We start from the raw sequence: 20,524 nt of genomic DNA on the forward strand, positions 1-20,524 counted from the left end.
TGAAGACCAGAGCTGTATGCAAGAGGGCAGTTCAGTCTCTACAAGCTAACTAGCTTCAAATCTGTCAAATGAAACTGCTAACAGTGTTACAGTGAAGGCACTTTTCCATAAGAGGTAATCACAGAGAATGATAATAATGATGGTTGTTGAAGATCTTTATGAAAATATAACCATTTTTTTTATTATACACTCTTTTTTTTATTTTTTGGCAGTTGTCAGTGTTTTGCTTTTGAAGATACTGCATTTTTGATTGCTGCTAGAAAATCTAATTCTGGTTCAGGAGTTATCAGCATTTGCAGACTCTTAGAAAATAGCTTTATTGGTGTGTCTCCTGCAAAAGCAGTATGAAAGACATTATTATTCTTCTGTAGAAGTTGGCTCTCTTTCATAGTGTATGACTTACACGATTACATCACTTGATAAGCCCTAGCAGAAAAGCATTTGCTTTTTTCTATAAATTAATTAAAGTAAGACTTCTACAAACTGAAGAGAATGAAGCAACAGTCTGAAAAGGCCTGGTGTTCTACTACACCATTCTGTCATACTTTTCTTTCTGGAACACTAATAAAAGAAATGCTGGATGGGAATTAAAGCAATTGAACTATGAATAGTATGCATGAGACGTTTATTTCATGCTTATTTTATGACACCTTTCTCAAAGAAATAAATATTTTCAAGTTCCTCTTTAGCCAGCTATTGCTTTCAGGAGAGCAAATGTTAGCTCACTTATTTTAAAGGCCCTCTGAGGAGAAGAATCAGACTTTCTGCATTTGCTGCACTGCACACAAAATCCTTTTGTTTGGAGATTTTGTCCCAAAACAAAACATACCGTACAGATTTTTCAGTAAAGTCCATGTAAGCAGAAATGGGATTTCTGCCTTTAAGGCTACTGGTTATTCTGTTTTCTTTTGCAGTGGATGCCACCACAAATTTTACAAGGATGAATGACAGTTTCATTGCCTCTTCTCTGCACACACACAAATCCCAGCTGTAACATATAAAAAATGAGTAAAAACTATTGCTAACTGTTCTATGGATGTCTTGTTTATTGTACTACTCATATTCTTATTGCTCTCTAAAGCACTTTGGAAAGCCAATTAAAGTTTTTCACTCTTCTCCTCTTCTATTTTCTGGAGAGTATAGAGCTTAACACAGACCACCTATGTGAACCTAGACCCACACAGCATTGATTAAGCAAATCTATTGCTTATTTTGGGCAGTTTTCTTAATTTGACTAGACCAAATCTTTATATAAATTCCTGCAAAGCAGAGTGAAAACTGAAAACAAACATACAAAACTCTTCCCTGAATTAGGCTTTGAAGATTCTTCCAACTCTAACAGGAGCCTGATAGACTAGAGACTTTAATGGACGAGACCTAAATGCTTTATTCAGGAAAACGGATTTTAGGATAAGCCTAAGGACCATAAACACCAAGGTTAAGGGTGTACTTTGCTGAGTGGAGGTGACAGTCAAACGAGCCATGCCTCTTTTCAGCAAGGTGTTTATGCAGCTGAATTTTTATGAGGAGCCCTAGGGAAGGGAAGAGAGAGGAGGGGACAAGAAGCTCACAACTGAGCACACACAGCATAGCCTGGTGACACAATTGGCTAAATAATTAACATTCTAGCAATGAGTTGAGGATTTGCTTTAAAAAAAAAAAACAACAAAGGACTTTTTGTCAGTAGAAACTGGATTAGGGAGGCTGAAAATAAGTATTAAGAGCATTTGTGTAACTGATACAAAGAAAAGGAAAGGGCAGAGAAGTATAGGAATCATAATCAGGAGTAGGAGAACTCACTATGCTGTTCCTCAAAAGACCTTGAAGTCACACTTTTTAGTCTCAAACTGAAAGATACACAAAGCATGCTGAATGCACAGCATACAGGAGTTAGACATTAATTCCTCCTCTTCGAGGAAATATTCCAAGGTGTCTACAAATGCTTTTAAAACCAACAGCAGTAAATAAACTTCTTTTCCTATCATTCCTTCTATCTGTCTCCAAAGCTTCTCAGATATTGACTTTCTCTGGGTTGTGTTGCCTTTGGACTGTCTACAACAGACAGAAGAGATTCACCCAAGGATTCAGTCCTTGCTCACTTCCTCCCAAGACAAAACCAGGAACCCAAACACTTAGCTTTGCTAATTTTCTAAATGTACCAAACAAATAGCGCAAAAACTTCTGACCAAAGCTTTGTACATCAAATTAATTTCTCAGGACTTTTATTTTGCTTCTCTGATGTTACCAGTCTGAGTTCAAATCCTGTCCTCAAAGTGGTCTGGGAGGACAATCTTTCCCAACCCCATGATGGAGCCTTATGCCCATGCCTTCACCAGTAGGAAAGACAGGACTTCATGTCAGACTGGAAAACCACATCACTCATATTGACTGCTGTAAATGACTGCCCATTGAAAGGAAGGGTTTTTGCCTGTCCTTTCTGAGCTGGTAATTTGCTGAATTAGCTCGTTACTGGACAGTTTGGTGCAGTTGATGTCATTTGGCCTGCACATTTGTTTGGGGTTTGCTCCTCCTACTGAACTTTTTTCAAATTTACAGAAGAGATCTGGCCAGGTGCAAGGACATCCATGCTCCATCAGGATCATAATGCAGCCAGAAGAAGTCAGATATACAAGAAGCACTAAAAGAAAGTGAGAAATGGTTTTCTAACTCCTTTCTAACTGCATTAAAATCCAAGCTTGTTTTAGTGTAGTGGCAATGCAAAGTCATTTTTCTCTTCCACTTCACAGACACACAGAGCTATCTCAAAAGCCTGCCACACACAGTCATTAAGGCTGGAAACCCCTTAATCACTGTCAGTATGCAGAATGCTGCAGAGACAAATATGTTGTGGATTATAGGGAGAATAGAGAGTAATATTATGTGCTGCTGCTGCTTTCCTTTTAACAATGGCTTTTATACATTTATTTTTCAGATGGGTTAAAACTCTCTCTGCATGGCTGAGGTATTAAATCAGTAGCTTTTTATTAGGAGATTCAAATGAGACTTTCAGTAGAGATAAACTATATCACATCTGTGTACTGCTGGACTTCTGCCACCTTTCCCTGGAGCACCCAGGGACAAATAGTGCCAGAATCAGGAGGCTGCCCAGGTTTCCAACTCTTCTGACAGCTCTCTGGAAAACTTAGCAAGTCACAGATAATTTTGGCCTTCAATATGACTGAGTTAAAGCCTGAAAAAGCACTCCCAAACTCATTTGTTTTTCTGTCCCTTTTGTTCATGGTTCAGTAAAAGTGTGGATGGACAACAGAATGCAACATATTTATTGCACAGTGAGACCTTTTCACCTTTTGGCTGAAAAAAATACCAATATCCTAGAGTTTTCTGTAAACACTCCCTACAATCAGAGTACAATCAGTTGGAAGTCCCTGCTGGAATCAGCTGCTCCAGCCTGTTCCTTAAAGCATAGCTACATTCAGATGAGGTACAAATTCACTTCTCCACCAACACCAACTTTTTTTGGCAAAGCTGCTCCCCATCCACTCAGTCCCTAGCTTGTGGGGATGCTGAAGCTATTCTGTGGAAGGTACAGGGCTTTGTGTTTGTCTTTGCTCACAAGGGCTTCTGTTGGCACATTGCTCTGGTGAGGTCCTTAATTACTGTGGATTTTCATGACACAATTCATCAATTATGCCACTTTAAAACCACCATGAAATTCACATAGGTAACCTGTTTATTTTGCTGAGGATGAGCAGCAAGCTTACAGACAGATACTGCTTTTCAGATGTGAGATAGTAAGCAGTCGATTTATGAGATATCTAATAGATGACCTATGATAAACCCATCATATTTAGTCCTTTAGAAAGAAACAACCAAAAAAGTCTCAAAATGTATTCAGTCACTAAATCTCTAATTTTCCTAACTGGAAACAGTATGTTGGCTAAATTTCTCTGATGTTTCTAAGGTGTCTGGCAGCCCAAGCCTGCTGCCTCCAGGCCTGGCCTCCCACAGAACATGTTCTTAGGATCAAGGTAGTATTTGAAAAACAAGTGATTAGCAGCATGCTTCATACCAGAAAACAGAAACCTTATATTGTGACAGTCTTAAGCTCCCTTCTGTGAGTTCTCCTCTCCAGCTGAGTCTAACAGAGATCATTTTAGGTATAAATCAACAGTTGCGTGGGAAGGACTCCTGACATTGATGCAGCCGTATCTATTTATTAACAGATTAATTCTTTATGTTCAGAGCCCAGCAATTACTGTACACACATACAATGAAAAGCTCAAATGAATATCCTGAAAGCTGCTTGAATGTAAGGGTATGAACACAGAAGTAAACTTTATAAAAATGCATCGACAGATCGAGGTTTGCTACAGCATTTCAGCTAAGTAAAAGAATCCATTTTAAGGAAGGAATCAGCAGTTACCTGAGTGGCCCTGCATAAGAACAGTTACATCCCGCTCCATCACTGAGCAGATTACTCAGAAAGAAAGCATTTGAATATAGACAAGAGAATTCCATTCATAATCCATTATCATATTAACAAATGCAAACTAGTCACAATCCAGGTTTCTTGTGAGGGGGCGATAAGTGAACAAAACATATGCAGCGATTTTTCTTTCCTCTTTTAATTTTCCTTTTTCTTCTTTGAAAAATCACTTTCAGATGAAACACCTATAATTGCACTGACTGTGTTCATACTTCTCTCACTCATGGACACTCTAGCCAAATAAGGGTTTTGGTAGGCATGCTTGAAAGAACAGACTTTGAAGACCATTAGTGTCAGGCTTTGTCCCAGAAACTTGTATGACAATTTCTGACTTTTACAATGTGCTTAAAGAGAGAAGTCACATTTTTTACAGCATTTTACCCAACCAGTGCTGCATAAGAAGAAAGGTTATCAACTCTTTGGCAGTAAATAGATTTCAAGAGTTTGACTCCAAAAATACCATCAAGTATAGCATGGTTAAACTCTGATTTGTGCTTTGAGTGTAAAGAGAGTTGTTTGGGTTTACTTCATGCAGGAGTAGAACAGAAAGCAAAATCAAGCCACCACATGCAAGCTCAATGGTGAGACAAGAGCATTCATCACCAAAGTACACGAAATCCTGTTATCTACAGGAACCCTTGGATTGTCCCTACCTACAAATAACTGGCTGTTGAGCTGCAGGCGGAAATGTCCCTCAGCAGGAGCCTCCAGAACCTTCTTGGGGAGGCTGTCCACCTGCAGAGAGGTTTGCTTGAGGTTCCTCTCTGCCCGGACATAGTGCCACTGGTTGTCATTCAGGGCTGTGGGGGACTGCACTGTGGCTGCCGTGGGGCCGTTCCCAACGTCTATGGAGAAGGTGATCTCCTTGGGGGCTGGAACACACAAACACATGGGAAGAGAAAGTGAAGGTCTGAATTCAATCGTGGTTTCAACATCAAGAAATCTTACATAAATATAGAGTCCATTAACTTTTATGTCAGCAAATAGTACAGGATCATTTACCTCCCATCTCCTACGCAGCAGCTTATACATAAATTTAAGCCTTCAGCCTCAGTGTTTGATCTCTGCTGTGATTAGGCTTGGTTGTGGGTACTCAATTTTTTTTTGCTGTTAAAAAAACTGCTCTAGAAATGGCACCCATTTTGAAGTAAAAGTGCCAAATACTGCACAAAAGTCACATAATGGTCCCAAAAATTTTTGGACAAATAATTCTAAGAAGGGAGAAAGGACAAATATTTTTCCTACTATATCTTTTAAAATGTGGGTAATTAACATTACATAACTTGGCTGTATGTGGTAAGAGAGAATCCTACAAGCATATGTTTGCCTAAATCTGACCTAAGTTGCATGAAAAAATAGATGAGCAAAACAGCTTAATAGGTATCCTAAACTAAAGCTGTATATGTAACACACATCTAGAAATAGGAAAAATAGTTGAAAAAGAAAAGCCACATAAAGGAGTCCACCTTGTTCTGCTGGAAGTCTGAAAGGGGCTAGAATTTTTTAACATTCTTGCTACTGAGTATTTTCCTTTTCCTAAAATGACAAATGCACCACAAAGGACCAGGTCCACACATCAAAATAATTCCTATAAACCTTGTTATTCCACGCCCAAAAACTTGGAAAGGTCTGTTTTTGGAAGCTGCCTCTTAGATAGTTAAGACAGGAAATGCTCCATGGGGATAGACAATATCTATTCTGAGCCTTTGCATCTGCTATAAAAGTAATTTCCCTTTGAAGCCACTGCTCCATGGAGCTTCCTTGATACAAGTCCTTTAGGCTGCAAATTCCATCTGGCAGCAAGAAGCACAACAACAAACTACTGATGAGAAGCCTAAGTCTAAAAGATTTTTCCCCAAACTTTTAAATAACTCATTTCTCTAGGAGTACAGATGTGACACATATCCAGAAGCTTTCACTGAACAATCCTCTTAGTTTACAGTATCTGTTATATTTGATGCCATTTTACTTCTGTATCCCTGAGAATAAAATGTATTACCCTGAAGTGCAACCAAATTGGACCTTGATGTGTAATTAACAGTAAATCACACCTCATTACCTTGTGATAATCCACCATGACATTTACCACTGGTTTAATGAATCGAAGGGCCTTGGGGCCCTGTTTTATTTAATTTTATTTTGGGGTTATTATAAGCATATTATTAAATTCATAGGACTCAGTTTGTTTTCCCTAAGCTTGACAGAATTTGGAATACACATGTCATATTTCATGTCAAAGCTGCTGTACTCTTCTGTCACTAATAAATATCTGAAGTCATCACAACAGGAGTGAGGCAAAATCTTACTAATTAAATTCCCTGCTATTTTCCTTATACACTGAGTAGCAGTTACACTGCACTCACTTAATAGATTTTGAAGTATTCAAGATCCATTACAACTGTGACTAACTTATCTTGCATTAGTGTCCTGTCCTTCCTAAACTCTCACCTTGTAGCTGTACCATACACACAGAGTCCTTCTGAAACTGCATCAGACTGGGTATGTTACTGATATAGAAATAAAAGTAACCATCAGAATGGTTGCATTAAATTTTTCAACTTTCAACTAAAATTACAACCTAAAATCTAACCAGTAGATATTTCTCTGGAGAGCAAAAAATTACGTATCAGTGTTGGAAAAATAAATTCATACATTTGTTTGTTAAAGCAGGTAAAGCTAGCCATAACAAGATTGTGTATTGACCAAGTCTATACAGGGAAACTTTGATAGAAGAGATAGGCAAGTCTAGATAAAGAGTCTTTATGTCTCCATCTTATCATCTCCAGGCACCTCCAACCACCTAAAAATGGCAGAAAATGTCCTTCCCAGTTCCCTGCATCTGTCAAACTGGGCAAACCCACCGAGATTTCTGAGCAGTGAAACTTACAGCTGATTTCAATCCGTATGAAGTCTTTAATGCCCAGGTTTTCCAAGAACACCCCTGCCAGGGCGGTAGTTTTGAAGAAGAAGGAGATGTCCGCACTGAGCTCGGCGTGGAGCGTGGGGAAGTGCAGGTAGGCGGCCTCTGTGTTGAAGGAAGCAGCATTCCAGAACTGCCCTGCAAACACAACCCCCTTCTCTATAGTTAATTGGCACAGGACTGCAGCTGCAAGCTGCAGGTGGAAAGCCACCTTTTAGCAGAGAAATAGTTGTTTTTTTATAAAAAAAGGACAACAACAACAACAACAACAAAGGAACATTCTGCACCTATGGAAATTGAGAAGAGCTAGTACTCACTGTCTCCATAGCAACGCAAAGGGCCGATTTTCCAAGCAGCCTCAGAATTTGATCTGTTTGTGTCAGTGATCACAATCTGAGTTACAGGCAAATGGTCTTTGAAAGCAAGGAGGCCGGTATCATTTGTCCTGGATTTTAATACACAAACAGAAAGAGACAGATTAACCACAGACAAACCCCTCAGCATTCCTCATGCAAGACAATATTTTAAGGATGCTTAGTTAAAGACCCTTTGCAGAATTACCTGGGAGAACTATGACAATTACACACTGTTAGAGATAAATATGTTCCCATGTATGCTCTATGTTCATATGCAATACTGACCCCTGAATACACCATTTGGATACGTGGCTGGGATGGGCTGTAAACCTGCTTCAGCAGAATAACTGTGAAGCTGAGGAAGAGCCACGCTGGCTAATGGCCATTAATGTAAACTGGGCTCTACTGGGCTTCCTCAGCAGGATGTATTTGCTGTGGATCAGGTCTAAGTCCAAGTCTGCATTTCTGCAAAGTTATCTGGGGACAGATAAGGGTGTTTTATGCTGGCTTTATGCTTTATCCAAGCAGGAAGAGGACAGGTGAAGCCTGATCCAACACACTGTAGCAAGAGGAAGCCAGACAATTGCTGATCCAGCTTCAAGATGGCTGGGACACGACTGACCCTGCACACTGCAAAAACAGCTGCACTGCAGAGTGAGTTCAGACCAAAACAATTCTTTGCATTGCACACCAGTGGACATTGTGGTTCAGCAATGAAATACTCAGGGTAGATTTACTGCATTGTCAAACTTCTAATGTTTGTTTAGCTGGGCTTGTTCTTCAGCTGCAACTAACACATGGCTGCTAGAAAGAAAGATTGATTCTTAAAGGAAAATTTTTTGGTTTTATTCTGAGTCAGCTGGAGAAAAAGTTGTCCTCAAGATGCAGAGTGATGTTTTGTGGTAGGTCCTTAAGCTGACCAAGTGGCTTTGGCTCTGGCAGGATACACAGATGTGCATTCATCCCACTGCACTTCGTGAACCCAGCTGAGTCCCTCAGGCACCAGCCCTGACCTTACCAGAGCAGAACTGCCCTTCTGAGATCTCTCTCCATTGATCTAATAGAGAGGTGAGTGCTACTGAATCTCACCTCTACAGTGATGTGGTTTATCTTCTGCTTTTCTCAAGGTTAAGGCTTTCTGTGCATCTGGGCACATAAGCGTGGCAGAGCATCCTCCATGGAACTAAACCTCAATAGTTTTTGGGAGAAAGGATCTCTACCTCTGCATAGCCCAGCAGGGTCTGGACTCAACTCACCTGTCTGCTCATGGGTGAAACTACATCCTGCACATGGGGATGGCAACACATCCAAAACGCCAGTAATCCCAAATTTATACCCACTGCTCCACCAGGCAGGTGTGACACAATCCTCAGGAAACAGGTATCACTATTTGAGTGATAACACTGCCAGAGCCTGACATTCCAGGCAGGATCCCAGACCTGCCCACATCCTGCTTGTAATGCCAACTTCCATAAATGTACCTCTCAGTGTAGTTCCAGACACAGACTTCTAGTAAAGAAATAATAATCAGGACAAACACTGCAGCTGTGCTCTGACACACAGCCTCCAATGTTTGCTTGGCTAAGTGCTCTACTCTGATTAATGTTAGACAAAAATAGGAGTATTTTGATCTTTTTCATAAAGGCTGCATACATTGCATTTATTTTTCATTGCTTATAATTGCATGCAGCATAGTTAGTTATCTCATAATGCCAAGGGGAAAAGAGAGGTACCCTCTCTGATGCTAACATTTTTTCTTGCTCCAGTGGTTGTCTGACATGCAAATAATTACAGACAAAGTGCAGCAAGATGGAATTCCCAGGCATGAGGCAGAGTGAGGCCTTCAGTACAGACTCAGGAAAAAAATGATCATGTGTGAATCAAAGGTACATGGTCTCAGAATCTCTTCAGGGCAGACTCTCAGGATCACACAGATCATTGTATCAATATTTAAAAGTTAGCCTAAATGCTCTTAACAGATTATGAAACTACTGTGACAAAAGCTAAATTATTTTAGTGTTTCTTAGGAAGGTAATTAAATAAGTTATTCCAGTGTTGGAGAAAGAAGAGTAGGCAGAGCAAATGAAAAAAGTCAGAAAGGTGTATAGTAATAGGACATAAAATATTCAATATACACATGAGTAACCAAGCTGGTTTTCTTTTTTAAAATAAATTTTTACAAAAATTGCAAAATATTTAGGGAGGTTTCCTGCAAATTTATTTAATTTTAAAAAATACTGCAGTCTTTTTACTAGCTGTGATCAGCATTAAAATAAAAATCAGTATCTTTCTACAGCTAGCACTCAAAATATCTACAAAAAACCATGAAATGGTGACATTTTAAAGATATCTATTCCACATCTCTGAAAACTGCATTGCTTATTAGATATTCTGCTGTATTGCATGAAGTTCTTTTATATCAAATTTTATGACTGAATTTTTACTACTTATATGCCAGTGTCACAGTGAACTTTAGTAGCACAGCTCAAGAGTGAGAGAGAAATATATTCTAGAATTAATAAAAATCTTCACTTCTTTGTTAATGCCTTGAAAACTCAATCAAGCTTCTCTTCAAACTCAAATAGCACATTTCATGCATTTTATTCTTTCACACATGAAAAAAACCCCTCATGTAAAGATATGTATTTTTACACAAGTAGACACTGAAATAAAACCTATCAGGAAAACATTCTGTCCTTCAGACAATATGCCAGTGTGAGGAACAACATATCTATGGTTGCAGTTAATTATTATTATTTCATAGCAGGAAATCAAGTTTTTGGTGAAAGATCAACATCTAAATGATTTCAGCTAAAAAAAAAAGCAGAAAAGAGTGTAGAAGACACTGTGAGTGTTTCAAATTCCTGATATTCCTTAAATTGAACTTATTTCAGACTCCATTTCCTACAAAGCACCACAATTCCTCTTCTCTATGTGCGGCACCATGGCAGCCTCTCAAATACAATTTATTATTCCTGAGAGAGCAGCAAAAGAGCTTGGTGCACCTGTACAGTAATTTCCTGGGGGCACTGCTGTGGCACTACAAAATACAAATATACCAGGGTTTGGACAAAACATTTGAAATTTTGCCTGAAGGGAGCCTGGGGATCACTTTTCATGTGCTACACTTTTCAAAGAAAATTGCTGTTTTCTGATAAAAAGCATCTGCACTCTGATGTGCAAATACATGATTTTGTCTTTTAAACAAAAGTAAAGCCTTGTTAAGTAAGATAATAATTAAGATTAATTATTTTTGTATTTGTTCCCAGAGCTCCCTTTTACTTTAAAAGTATTAAAAATGTATTAAAATTTATTTTGATTGAGCACTTCACACACTTGAAACCAGATTATATTTGCCTTTCCACAGATGTTTCTCAGGTTAGCCAAGCCCACTCTTTATTTCTCCCCAGTGAGTTTCACATGGCACTCTGTGGCTACTTCCACCAAGCACACCCCTTGTAAGTCCTGATTTCCCAAAAATCAAGGCAGGTTTCATTTCTTTCCTGAAAGGAGTCCTCTGCTTATAGAAATTGGTATGAATAAATTACTAAACTTCTGACCTCCTGCTTACCTGACTTGGCACTCAATTTGGCACAAAATCAAATGAAAATCTGAATGTTTTGAGGGTGGAAACAACCCTCAACAAACATGTTTTTTCTGAGCTCTTTGCATAAAGCATAGTGTCAATTTGTCCCTTCCACAAGCAAAACCCAAACCAAACAATGCCAATATCGCCCTTTAAATTAAATCACTGAATTTTTTTTTTTTGTTTATGGGTATTAAATACAGTTGGATGTCATTTGTTTATCCATGTCTGAAGATTAATGCCTGCATCTACCCAAAGGACTTCCTCATAAGCTATGAGGCAAGTCACACATTGCACAAATGCTCTATGTATGGACCAATTTAAAAAAGATTAAAACAATTTGCTACTAAAGGTGATAGTGCAGCAGCTGGATACTTCAAGGTGTAGTAAAGGTAGATCACAAGTAAATAACAACTACTTGGATGATAAAACTATTTGGATTATGAAACTATTTTTCTTCTTACTGGCTACTACTAAAAGCATGCTCAACAAACCCTTGCTCGATGGTGTTCTAACAGTGTGAGCCATCATAAATTGTTAATCTCTAGGTAGCCATTTCCATATTTTTTTATAACAGATGGTAGAACAGTGGTGCCATTAAATATAATTTATTCTCATATGATCCCCTATTGGTATGTTTTCTCTTGCACATTAATGGAAACTCTGCTGGGATCTGAGCCTCAGTAGCTCAGATATTCAGTACAGATTTTCAGGAATACTGTACATTTGGGGAAAAGAATACTATCATCAGCAGATGGCAAGGAAGCACATAAGGAATGGGCCCATGACACAGGCTTCCATCAGGAAAAGTTTTGAGACCCGTGCAGGACATATCATTAATAATCCAAAGGAATACATTTTAATTGCTATCTTGCCCATGAGCCATATCAAAAAATGCTTTATTGGGTAAAATAATGTACAGTCATGATAAACTAAAAAACACCAGCACAAGGGGACATACTAACAGCTGAAGGCAAGATGCACTGCCTGTATTTGGCTGAATTAGAGATACAGAGTTTGGTAATTAGAGTAATGAACTGCTTCCTGACACCTCAGGGACCTGCTGTAGCCAGCTCTCTGCAGGCAGCCCCTCATGGTTGTTGACAAATGTAGTCATGACAGCAGATATCCAAGACAACTCTATACAGGCCAGGTCACCTCTGGCAGGGGTTATTTATGAGCTCATGGGCTCTCTGGAGATGCCTGCACTGCTTCTCAGGAATGGATTCGGTGTGGGATAGGGGTTGAACAAACAAAACCTGTCAAATCTGGGCTCGTCAGGGTTTCTCTGCCCTGCTCTCCTCAAACCTTCCAGTTTTATCATCTTGGCTCTGGCATAGCTTAGCACAAATACAGCTCATCCAAGCAGGGCTTCATTCACTTCCATTTGGCTTTGCTCCTCCTCAAACAAAACTCAATATACTCATTATGCCTCTGTGGGTCTGACAATAGTAATATCCACCCTCTATTTTGTTCCCCTTATCATGTTTTGTGGTTTCATTGATTCTTCTAGTGCCCCAAAGCCACGATACAGAGGTGAACGTGTGTTACTTTGGAAATGGCAAGACTCAAAGGTTTAGTTCAGAAAACTGTTCTGGAGACAAAAGAGGAGCATACTTCTTTAGTTTGAATAATAAAACAACAGAATAGAAATAAAAGATGGCAAATCAGCTAATTGTTTGAATCAACACCATCCACCACACTTTGCTGAGATGCCTGAGCTTCTTGCACAAAATGAGTTCCAAAGATACCTCTATTTCTGTACAAAATAAAAAGCTGGAAACTTCTCCAAATTCACAGGGTTTCCAGGTGATTACCATCAGCATGGTTTGGTTTGATGACTGACTTTGGTCAAGGGTTTGCAGTTGGAAAGGAAAATGGATTCCAGATAGAGAGACCAAAGTAGCAGAAGGACTTCAGGACAGTCGTGAGCCTCAACTCAGCATGAAAGAGCTTCCACCCATTTAAATGCAAGGTTTGCTGAACAGCAAGACCTTAATTGCCAAGGCAAGAGAATTTTGCTTGAGATGAAAGACAACCTGGGAGAAGTATTTGAAGATGCAAAAGATCTCGTGATAACTATCCTGTCAGTATTTCAGTAAGGTTTTATTCTTTAGGGCAGTTGAACACATTTCCCAAATCAAGAATGCATTTTTGTTTGAAACAAGTTATATATTTTGAAAGACAATCACTTATATGTCTCATCTATAACTTGTCCCAGCGTTTAACTATTGTCAATGTGAGGGAAGAGAAAGACAGCAACAGAGAGATGAACAGAGAAACAGAGACAGAAAGAAAAAAAGGAAAGAAAGAAAAGAAATGAAAAGAAGGAAAAGAATTATAAAGAAAAGAAAAGAAAAAAAAGAAAGAAGAAAGAAAGAAAGAAAGAAATAAAGAAAGAAAGAAAGAAAGAAAGAAAGAAAGAAAGAAAGAAAGAAAGCAAGAAAGAAAGAAAGAAAGAAAGAAAGAAAGAAAGAAAGAAAGAAAGAAAGAAAGAAAGAAAGAAAGAAAGAAAGAAAGAAAGAAAGAAAGAAAGAAAGAAAGAAAGAAAGAAAGAAAGAAAGAAAGAAAGAAAGAAAGAAAAGAAAGAAAGATTTTCTGAACTAGGTTGAGCTTCAGCTTGAAGCCACTGGATTTTTATGAATGTTCCCACCCACCAGCAACAGCTTTCAGCAGTCAGATATCTTTCTCTTCTTTCTTTCTTTCTTTCTTTTTTTTTTTTTTTTTTTTTTTTTTTGGCAGCACACAGCCAAGGCATGTCTTACACCTTTTCAGATCCCTTGTTTGGGTCAACAAAAAGGGTGCAGTTGCAGGTGCCTTGGTTTCCTCATCAGGGATCTTCCATTCTGCATAAAATACCATGAAGATGCTTTACTAATCTGAAGTGACAGATTTCACTGTCATCATACTGTGGAGTCTGGAAGCATGAAGAGCCATATGGAAAAAGATACCTATCAGTACAATGGTTTAATAAAAACAAAGGTGAAAAATGCAATAGCCTTCCCCATCTAGAGTGCTTAATTATAAATCCCTGTTCATCTGGCTGGGGGGCAAACTTGATGTCAAGTAAGAGCCCAAAAATAGCAGCTGGCTCAGGTGTCTGCCCAGATATCATTTGAAAGTCAGCATGCCTAGAAGTGCATATTGTGTGCTGCCAAACACCTGGCGCAGGACTTTGTCAGGTCTGCTTTCCATTGTTTATCATTTCTTTTGCTGCTCTGAGAAATTAGTAGCTTCTCCTGCACTCAAGATTTAGTCTAGGGAAAACAAATCAAAGCAAAATCCTAGGACTGTTCTCTCCAGGAGGATGCTTCAGCTATTCTGGAGAGTTCCTACCTTAGAGCAGCATGATTTATCTAAAAGGAGCTAAAATGATTTTCTGGTTTTCCACTCTGCAGCACCCATTTTATTTCATGCTGAGGCAAATAAATGCATCTACTGCTGTCTTGCTCTTTGCACTATAATGTATAGCAGGTTAAAGTCACAGTTCAGATCTCAGCAGGTTTCAGATTCGACTGCTCGTTATATATCAGGGGGTCAGTGTTCTAGCAGGGAAACACAAAAGCAGTCTTCAAGAGGCATGAAATTTCTTATGTTTAGAAACTCTACCTAAAGGTCAGGGGTTTTGCAGCTTTCATAAAGCCAACCTCCAGTTTAGAATACTACCAAAGTAAAATTTTCTCATGGATTAAAAACCTAAGCAACTGAATCTCCAAGCCAACAAACAAGAGGTAGTTTTGTGGAGGTAACTTGTAAGCATATTCTGTTATTATCATGATATTAAGAGAAACAAGTAGCTCTCTGAGCTGCCAAGGTAACAATGCATGATTTCCAACATCTTTCTCCCACAAGGGTTTTCCAAAATCTAATAAAGGTGTACGCTTCCTTAACTTCTTTCTTGTGGATTTTAATTGGCGTTTCCCCCTCAACCTGGTGTAAATTTTTATAGAATGTGTAATTTGTAATACTTTTGAGATTTATCCTTCTCTGTCTAAGATGTTTCAAATGTGTCTGCTTGTTCAAAATCATTGGGGGGTGTGGGGGGGAAATGGAGATAAACACTCACACTTATTTAGGTTTCATTTCCTGAGGACACTCAGCTGAAATATTATAAAACTGCATTTAGTCTTCACCTTGCATTGGTTTGTATGCTCTAATGGTGCAATGCCCTGCAGTCTAAGACTGCAACCCCAGTGTGCCAGCATAACACCCTGCTCTGCTTGAGAAATGGAAGATGGAATGTGGATTATGAAAAAAAGCCAAGCACCAGTAAAAACAGGTATTCGTGATGCTCATGTGCAAACTTCATCAAAAGAGCATCTGATAACCAAACATTAGAGACAGATTAACATGCACAGCCAGGCTATTCAATACAAATCACATTCATTAGCTAATATTTACATAAACATCTTCCTGAAGAAATCCCCTTACAACTATAAATTTTGAAAGTGATAGTGACCCCAGGGATACAAAGGGTCTAAGCAAATAATCACACTGTCTAGAAATCAAGCAAACAAAAATGCCTAACACTTACAGTGACAAGTAATTTCTGATTTTTATTTTTTTATGTTTTAAGACCCTTCACCATTCCTTTCTACCCATTTTAAGTGAAGGTTTCACAGGGCTAATTCAGACAGTGTTTCAAACACAGCAGCCTGTGACAGCAAGACATTTCTTGTCTACTTCCATTCTTCACAATTTCTGAACTACTCAAGGTTAAAATATCTTTTTTTTTTTTTTTTTTTTTTTTTTTTTTTTTTTTCAGATAGTGGACAGCAGATCCTATCAGTGAGTGATCCAGAAGGGAGTCTGAGTGAGTAGAATTTTCATGTTACGTTTAGTGTTTCAAACTGTGCTTCCAACCACACTCATCTGGCATTTCAATCCCCTCAAATGCATTTGGAAAGTTCACCAATTAGCTCTTGGTGGTTGAAGTGTCTCTGAAAGTGCAGAGAATGACAGAAGATTGTGAAGTGGCCTTCCCAAATTCATGCAGCATCAGAGCACAGCAAAGGTCAGAACCCAAGGAAAGCTTTGAATTTTCATGCTGTGACTCAAGCTTCTGATGGGGACTAAACCAAAATCTACAGAAGCCAAACAACTCTTCCTATTGACGTTAAAAAGCTTGAGACCAACATAAAAGAAAGTTAAGGCACATTATACTGTTCCATAAGAAAAATATGAGAGGGTTTAGTAGTACATACTTCTTGTTTAGTTGTATCTGAATTTTGCTGTCTAGGCCTCAATTTTCTGCTCCAATGTGCACCTATGAAACAAGCTCATAGAGACTTTATTCATGCAATGCTCCAGCTGAATCTAAACTTTAAAGGAAATAAAATTACTGGATTTAGCATTCAGCAAAAAAGATGTTTTTGAAGACCACCCATCCCAGCAACCTGCTTCAGCCAGATGTCTTTGGTTCAAAAAAGAAATTTGAGGTGAAATCAGAAATCCAAACTCTAGTTCCATTTTCATTCTTATCAGATTACACTGAAGCCATTCAAACTTCCTGAACTGCAAAGCAGGAAAGACTTAAGCCTTCTTGCCTTACTTCCTATCCACATCTCTTCACACAGACACTGCTATACACGTTAAAATTATTACCATTCTTCTCTATCTGCGTCACAGTTGCAAAAATATCTCATATCCAGACAACTTTCTTCCAATCCACATGCACACTGTTGAATGCCCGGAAGAGATCCTCCCCAGTAAAGATGCTTTTCATTGGCACGGCCAACCCACCAAGCAAATGGTATTCCATCTGGATGAAAGGGAAAAAGAGGGGGGAAAAAGAGAAGAAAGAGAGAGAAAGAGAACTTGATAAGCAAACTGGATTCTCCCGAAAGTGCAAAAGAGAATGGAGGTGGACATGTTAGACAATACTCAAAGAAAAGATGCAAACTGCAAAGTAACAAACCACAAACTTTGCCCCAAGTCCCACTTTGTGGAATACATGTTGAGAAAGCAACAGTTCTGCTGTAATCCTGTTTGGTTTGAGACACAGCTGTTTCACCTTAGGGCTCATGCGCCACTCACACACAGGAACCTTGACACATTTCAGCTGCAAAGACTTTGCAATGGTGAAGCCAACACCACTGTCTGCACCAGCTGTGTCCAGTGGTTTTTGTGTGACCCTGGGGGGTAGATCTGATCACTGAGGAAGACTGAAAACAGTTCTCCTGCCACAACTCACACTGCACACATTGTACTGTACCACACAGCATTGGACACGGCCTCTTCCAGTGTCAACTGGTTTTGCAGGAGCCCCTAGCCCTTGATCTGGATTTCTTACCTTAAGAGTCAGATATAAAAACCAAAAATCTATAGAAATAACACACTAACTGGTCTTCTACTATGAACTTAACATAGTTGCTCTCTAAGATTAAAATTTCTATCGGTTTCTCAGGGAGCACGATTAAGAATTTTAATGTATTCTCCATGGGTGGAATTTGCAAATGTACAGCTCGATAAGATATTCCAACAGGTAGGACATAAGTGGGAAAAAATATTTCCCTACTTGGGAATTAATTTATCTCCATGAAGCTATTTTCTCTCTCCAGGAGTTTTAAGATCTATATATTTATATAAACCAAAACATTTTTTTGTTCACATTTCAGAATCTGTTATGCATCAAGCATTAAGTATTAACAGTCAGATAGAGTAAGCAGAATCTGATGTAATGAAATTCACAGATGAACATTTTCTAAGACTGACTTTGTCTTCCAGCTCAGGTAACTTTTTCATTGGCTCCTTAATCCTTAAATCAAGAAATGTAATCAGTTATACATAGAGGTAGATGGCAAAATTTAACAAAACTGACATATCAAGACTTTTTGATCAAAGGAGCTTGGAAAAATAAACTGTATGGCTAATGAAGAAAGATGCATCAATTTATTCTTCTGCTTTACTAACATTATTAGTAGGGAGTATTTCTCATTATACAGGCAAGAAAATCTAAATTATGAAATGCAATCAAGGTTAACTGTAGAATGTAAGGCACTAATTAAAATGAGTTTTAGAATTGCTTGGCAAAATTAATTCATGTTTATTTTTCTTCTAAGCTTAGACTGCTGAACTGTAAATTCATGAAAAAAGGAAAATAAAAATAGGAAGAGCAACTGCACTCTCATGATACCAACATTTAAGACATGACGAATTTGACCAATACCCAGAGGTACTCATTAGAAAAACACAATCCAAGTACATCTAAGGATTCATCTTACAAAAATGTACACAGTCATTTTAGGCCTCATATTATTGTCAACACATTTATACTTTCTTTTCTATTCAGCTGATTTTCTTGCAGAAGTTGATTGCTGCAGCCAGAGAAACAGTTCTATACTATATTATTGGGAAATTACTCAGTAAAGCTTGGAATAGTAATGTTAATTGAATAAAAGGGTGATTTGTCTAGGAGTAGAAATAGATATTATACAGAAGTGCTTAATCTAATTTTAAAAGTGCCCATTCTGGAAAAAAAATATTTAGATAAAGATAAATTCTCCAGGCCAACAGCAAATAATGGTGTTCATTAATCAAATACAATCTGTGTCAGTTTCCTTTGGTGGAAGTCATTATATACTTAAACATAACAGTGAAATAAGCAATCCTTTGCATTTATTAAGAATAAGTAATTTTCTGACGTCTTTTTCAGATCTGTTGTTATTTGTTTTATTGAGCAATACCAAGCAAACACATGCACATTCAGATTTATGGTATAGACTGGGGAAGTGGTAGAAGCACCACAGTTTGAATCATTTACAACTAAAATACAGAGCTAAAAACTACAGCAGACAACATTACAAGGAACAATATCAGATTGTCAAGGGAAGAGGCTATAAAAAAACAGTGTCTTTTCCAAAATTCTATTTATTAGGCAGAGTTCTGCCACCTTTACCCAAGACAAGTTGATTTTTTTCACTAACTAGTCCCCTAGAAATCAATTGTAGTATTAAGGAAAATTATGCCCTGATTCTTCAAAATTCTTTTCCACATGCTTAGTCTTCAACAGATGAGAAATCAGAGCTTTTCAGAAAAGCTCTTCCAAATCTATGGTACTTCATCAACACCTGCAGAGTTTAGGAATTCTGAAACTTATATTGTATGTCTTATACTTGTAACGTTGAAGTAAAGCAGTACTTCACAAAAAATGCCAATCAATCTGAGTTATTTCCATAAAGTTTACACCATTATACCTTGGCAGAGCTGGAGGATGTCTTGCTCTGATATTGAATTTTGTAAGTTTGTGTTGATTAAAATTATTTCTTCTAAGTCTGTAGATTTGTTGCAGAATCTTCACTTCTGTTATCATGGTGCTACAAATTTTTCAAAGCATTATCAATTCTCCACCACCTCAAAATTAATTAAATTCCCTTCTGTGGTGAAGCCACAGACCAAATCAATGGTATTAAGAAAGGATTTAAAATTACCCCATCACCTTATGGTAACATAAGTCAGTACAGTTCCACTTTAATATTTCTAAGCTAAAAAGTTCATTAATAAAAAGTGCTAATTCTTCATTATGTGCTTACACTGTTCCTAGCAATGAATTATTTAGTAAAAAAAGTTGTCAAAAGCCTATTGCACAGTTAAAAATATTATTTTCCACACATTTTTTATATTTATAATGGAAAAATATCCTCTTTAAGAATTTTTTTAATGTTGTGTTTGAACTCCATTCTATGGTTTTGAAGGAGAATGTGTGAAAAAATATCCCAACCAAGCAAAATAAACAAGTCCCAATGAATGAATTTACCAATGGTAGAACAGTGACCAGTTTCTTTCTAGTGATTTCCTTCTTCACTGCTTAAGCTGCTGTAGGAAAGTTTCAATTTTGATAACAAAATCTTCAAAAAAGGCAATTTTTTGGTTGCATTTTGTGCGGAGGACAGGATGAGAGTATTGTCATTGTCTGGAAGCCTCTGGAAACAGCTGTGATATTTACACCACTGGTTTTTACCATAATTTCATATAGTATTATAATAAATATAACGTAAGCATAATATAATGATATGAATAATGTAATGATAATAAGATATAATTAATTATAAAATATTAAAGAACTGAGAAGACAGACTCAATTTTTTTATCAAACCAAGTACTCCTTTATGCTGTCAGGCACAGACTGTAGAAGGTACAGCTGGCACAGATCTTCTGAAAGGAAAGAATAAAGGGTATCATCTTCTGTGGATTCTCTATTCAACAGCTGGGTGTGT

At 37.9% G+C, this 20,524-nt stretch overlaps 1 protein-coding gene across 1 annotated transcript in view; it reads right to left on the reverse strand.

Moving 5' to 3' along the window:
• The window catches only part of CNTNAP5 (contactin associated protein family member 5), a 264,255-nt gene that overhangs the window by 34,240 nt on the left and 209,491 nt on the right, over positions 1–20,524 (reverse strand). Inside the window, exons 14-17 of the mRNA XM_079310955.1 lie at positions 16,914–17,070; positions 7,685–7,812; positions 7,335–7,505; positions 5,101–5,319 (exon numbers count right to left, since the gene is read on the reverse strand). Of these exons, the coding sequence (XP_079167081.1) occupies positions 5,101–5,319; positions 7,335–7,505; positions 7,685–7,812; positions 16,914–17,070 (675 nt within the window). The remainder of the gene's footprint in view (positions 1–5,100; positions 5,320–7,334; positions 7,506–7,684; positions 7,813–16,913; positions 17,071–20,524) is intronic.

This window comes from Erithacus rubecula (assembly GCF_903797595.1).
Source record: "Erithacus rubecula genome assembly, chromosome: 8".
Taxonomy (NCBI): domain Eukaryota; kingdom Metazoa; phylum Chordata; class Aves; order Passeriformes; family Muscicapidae; genus Erithacus; species Erithacus rubecula.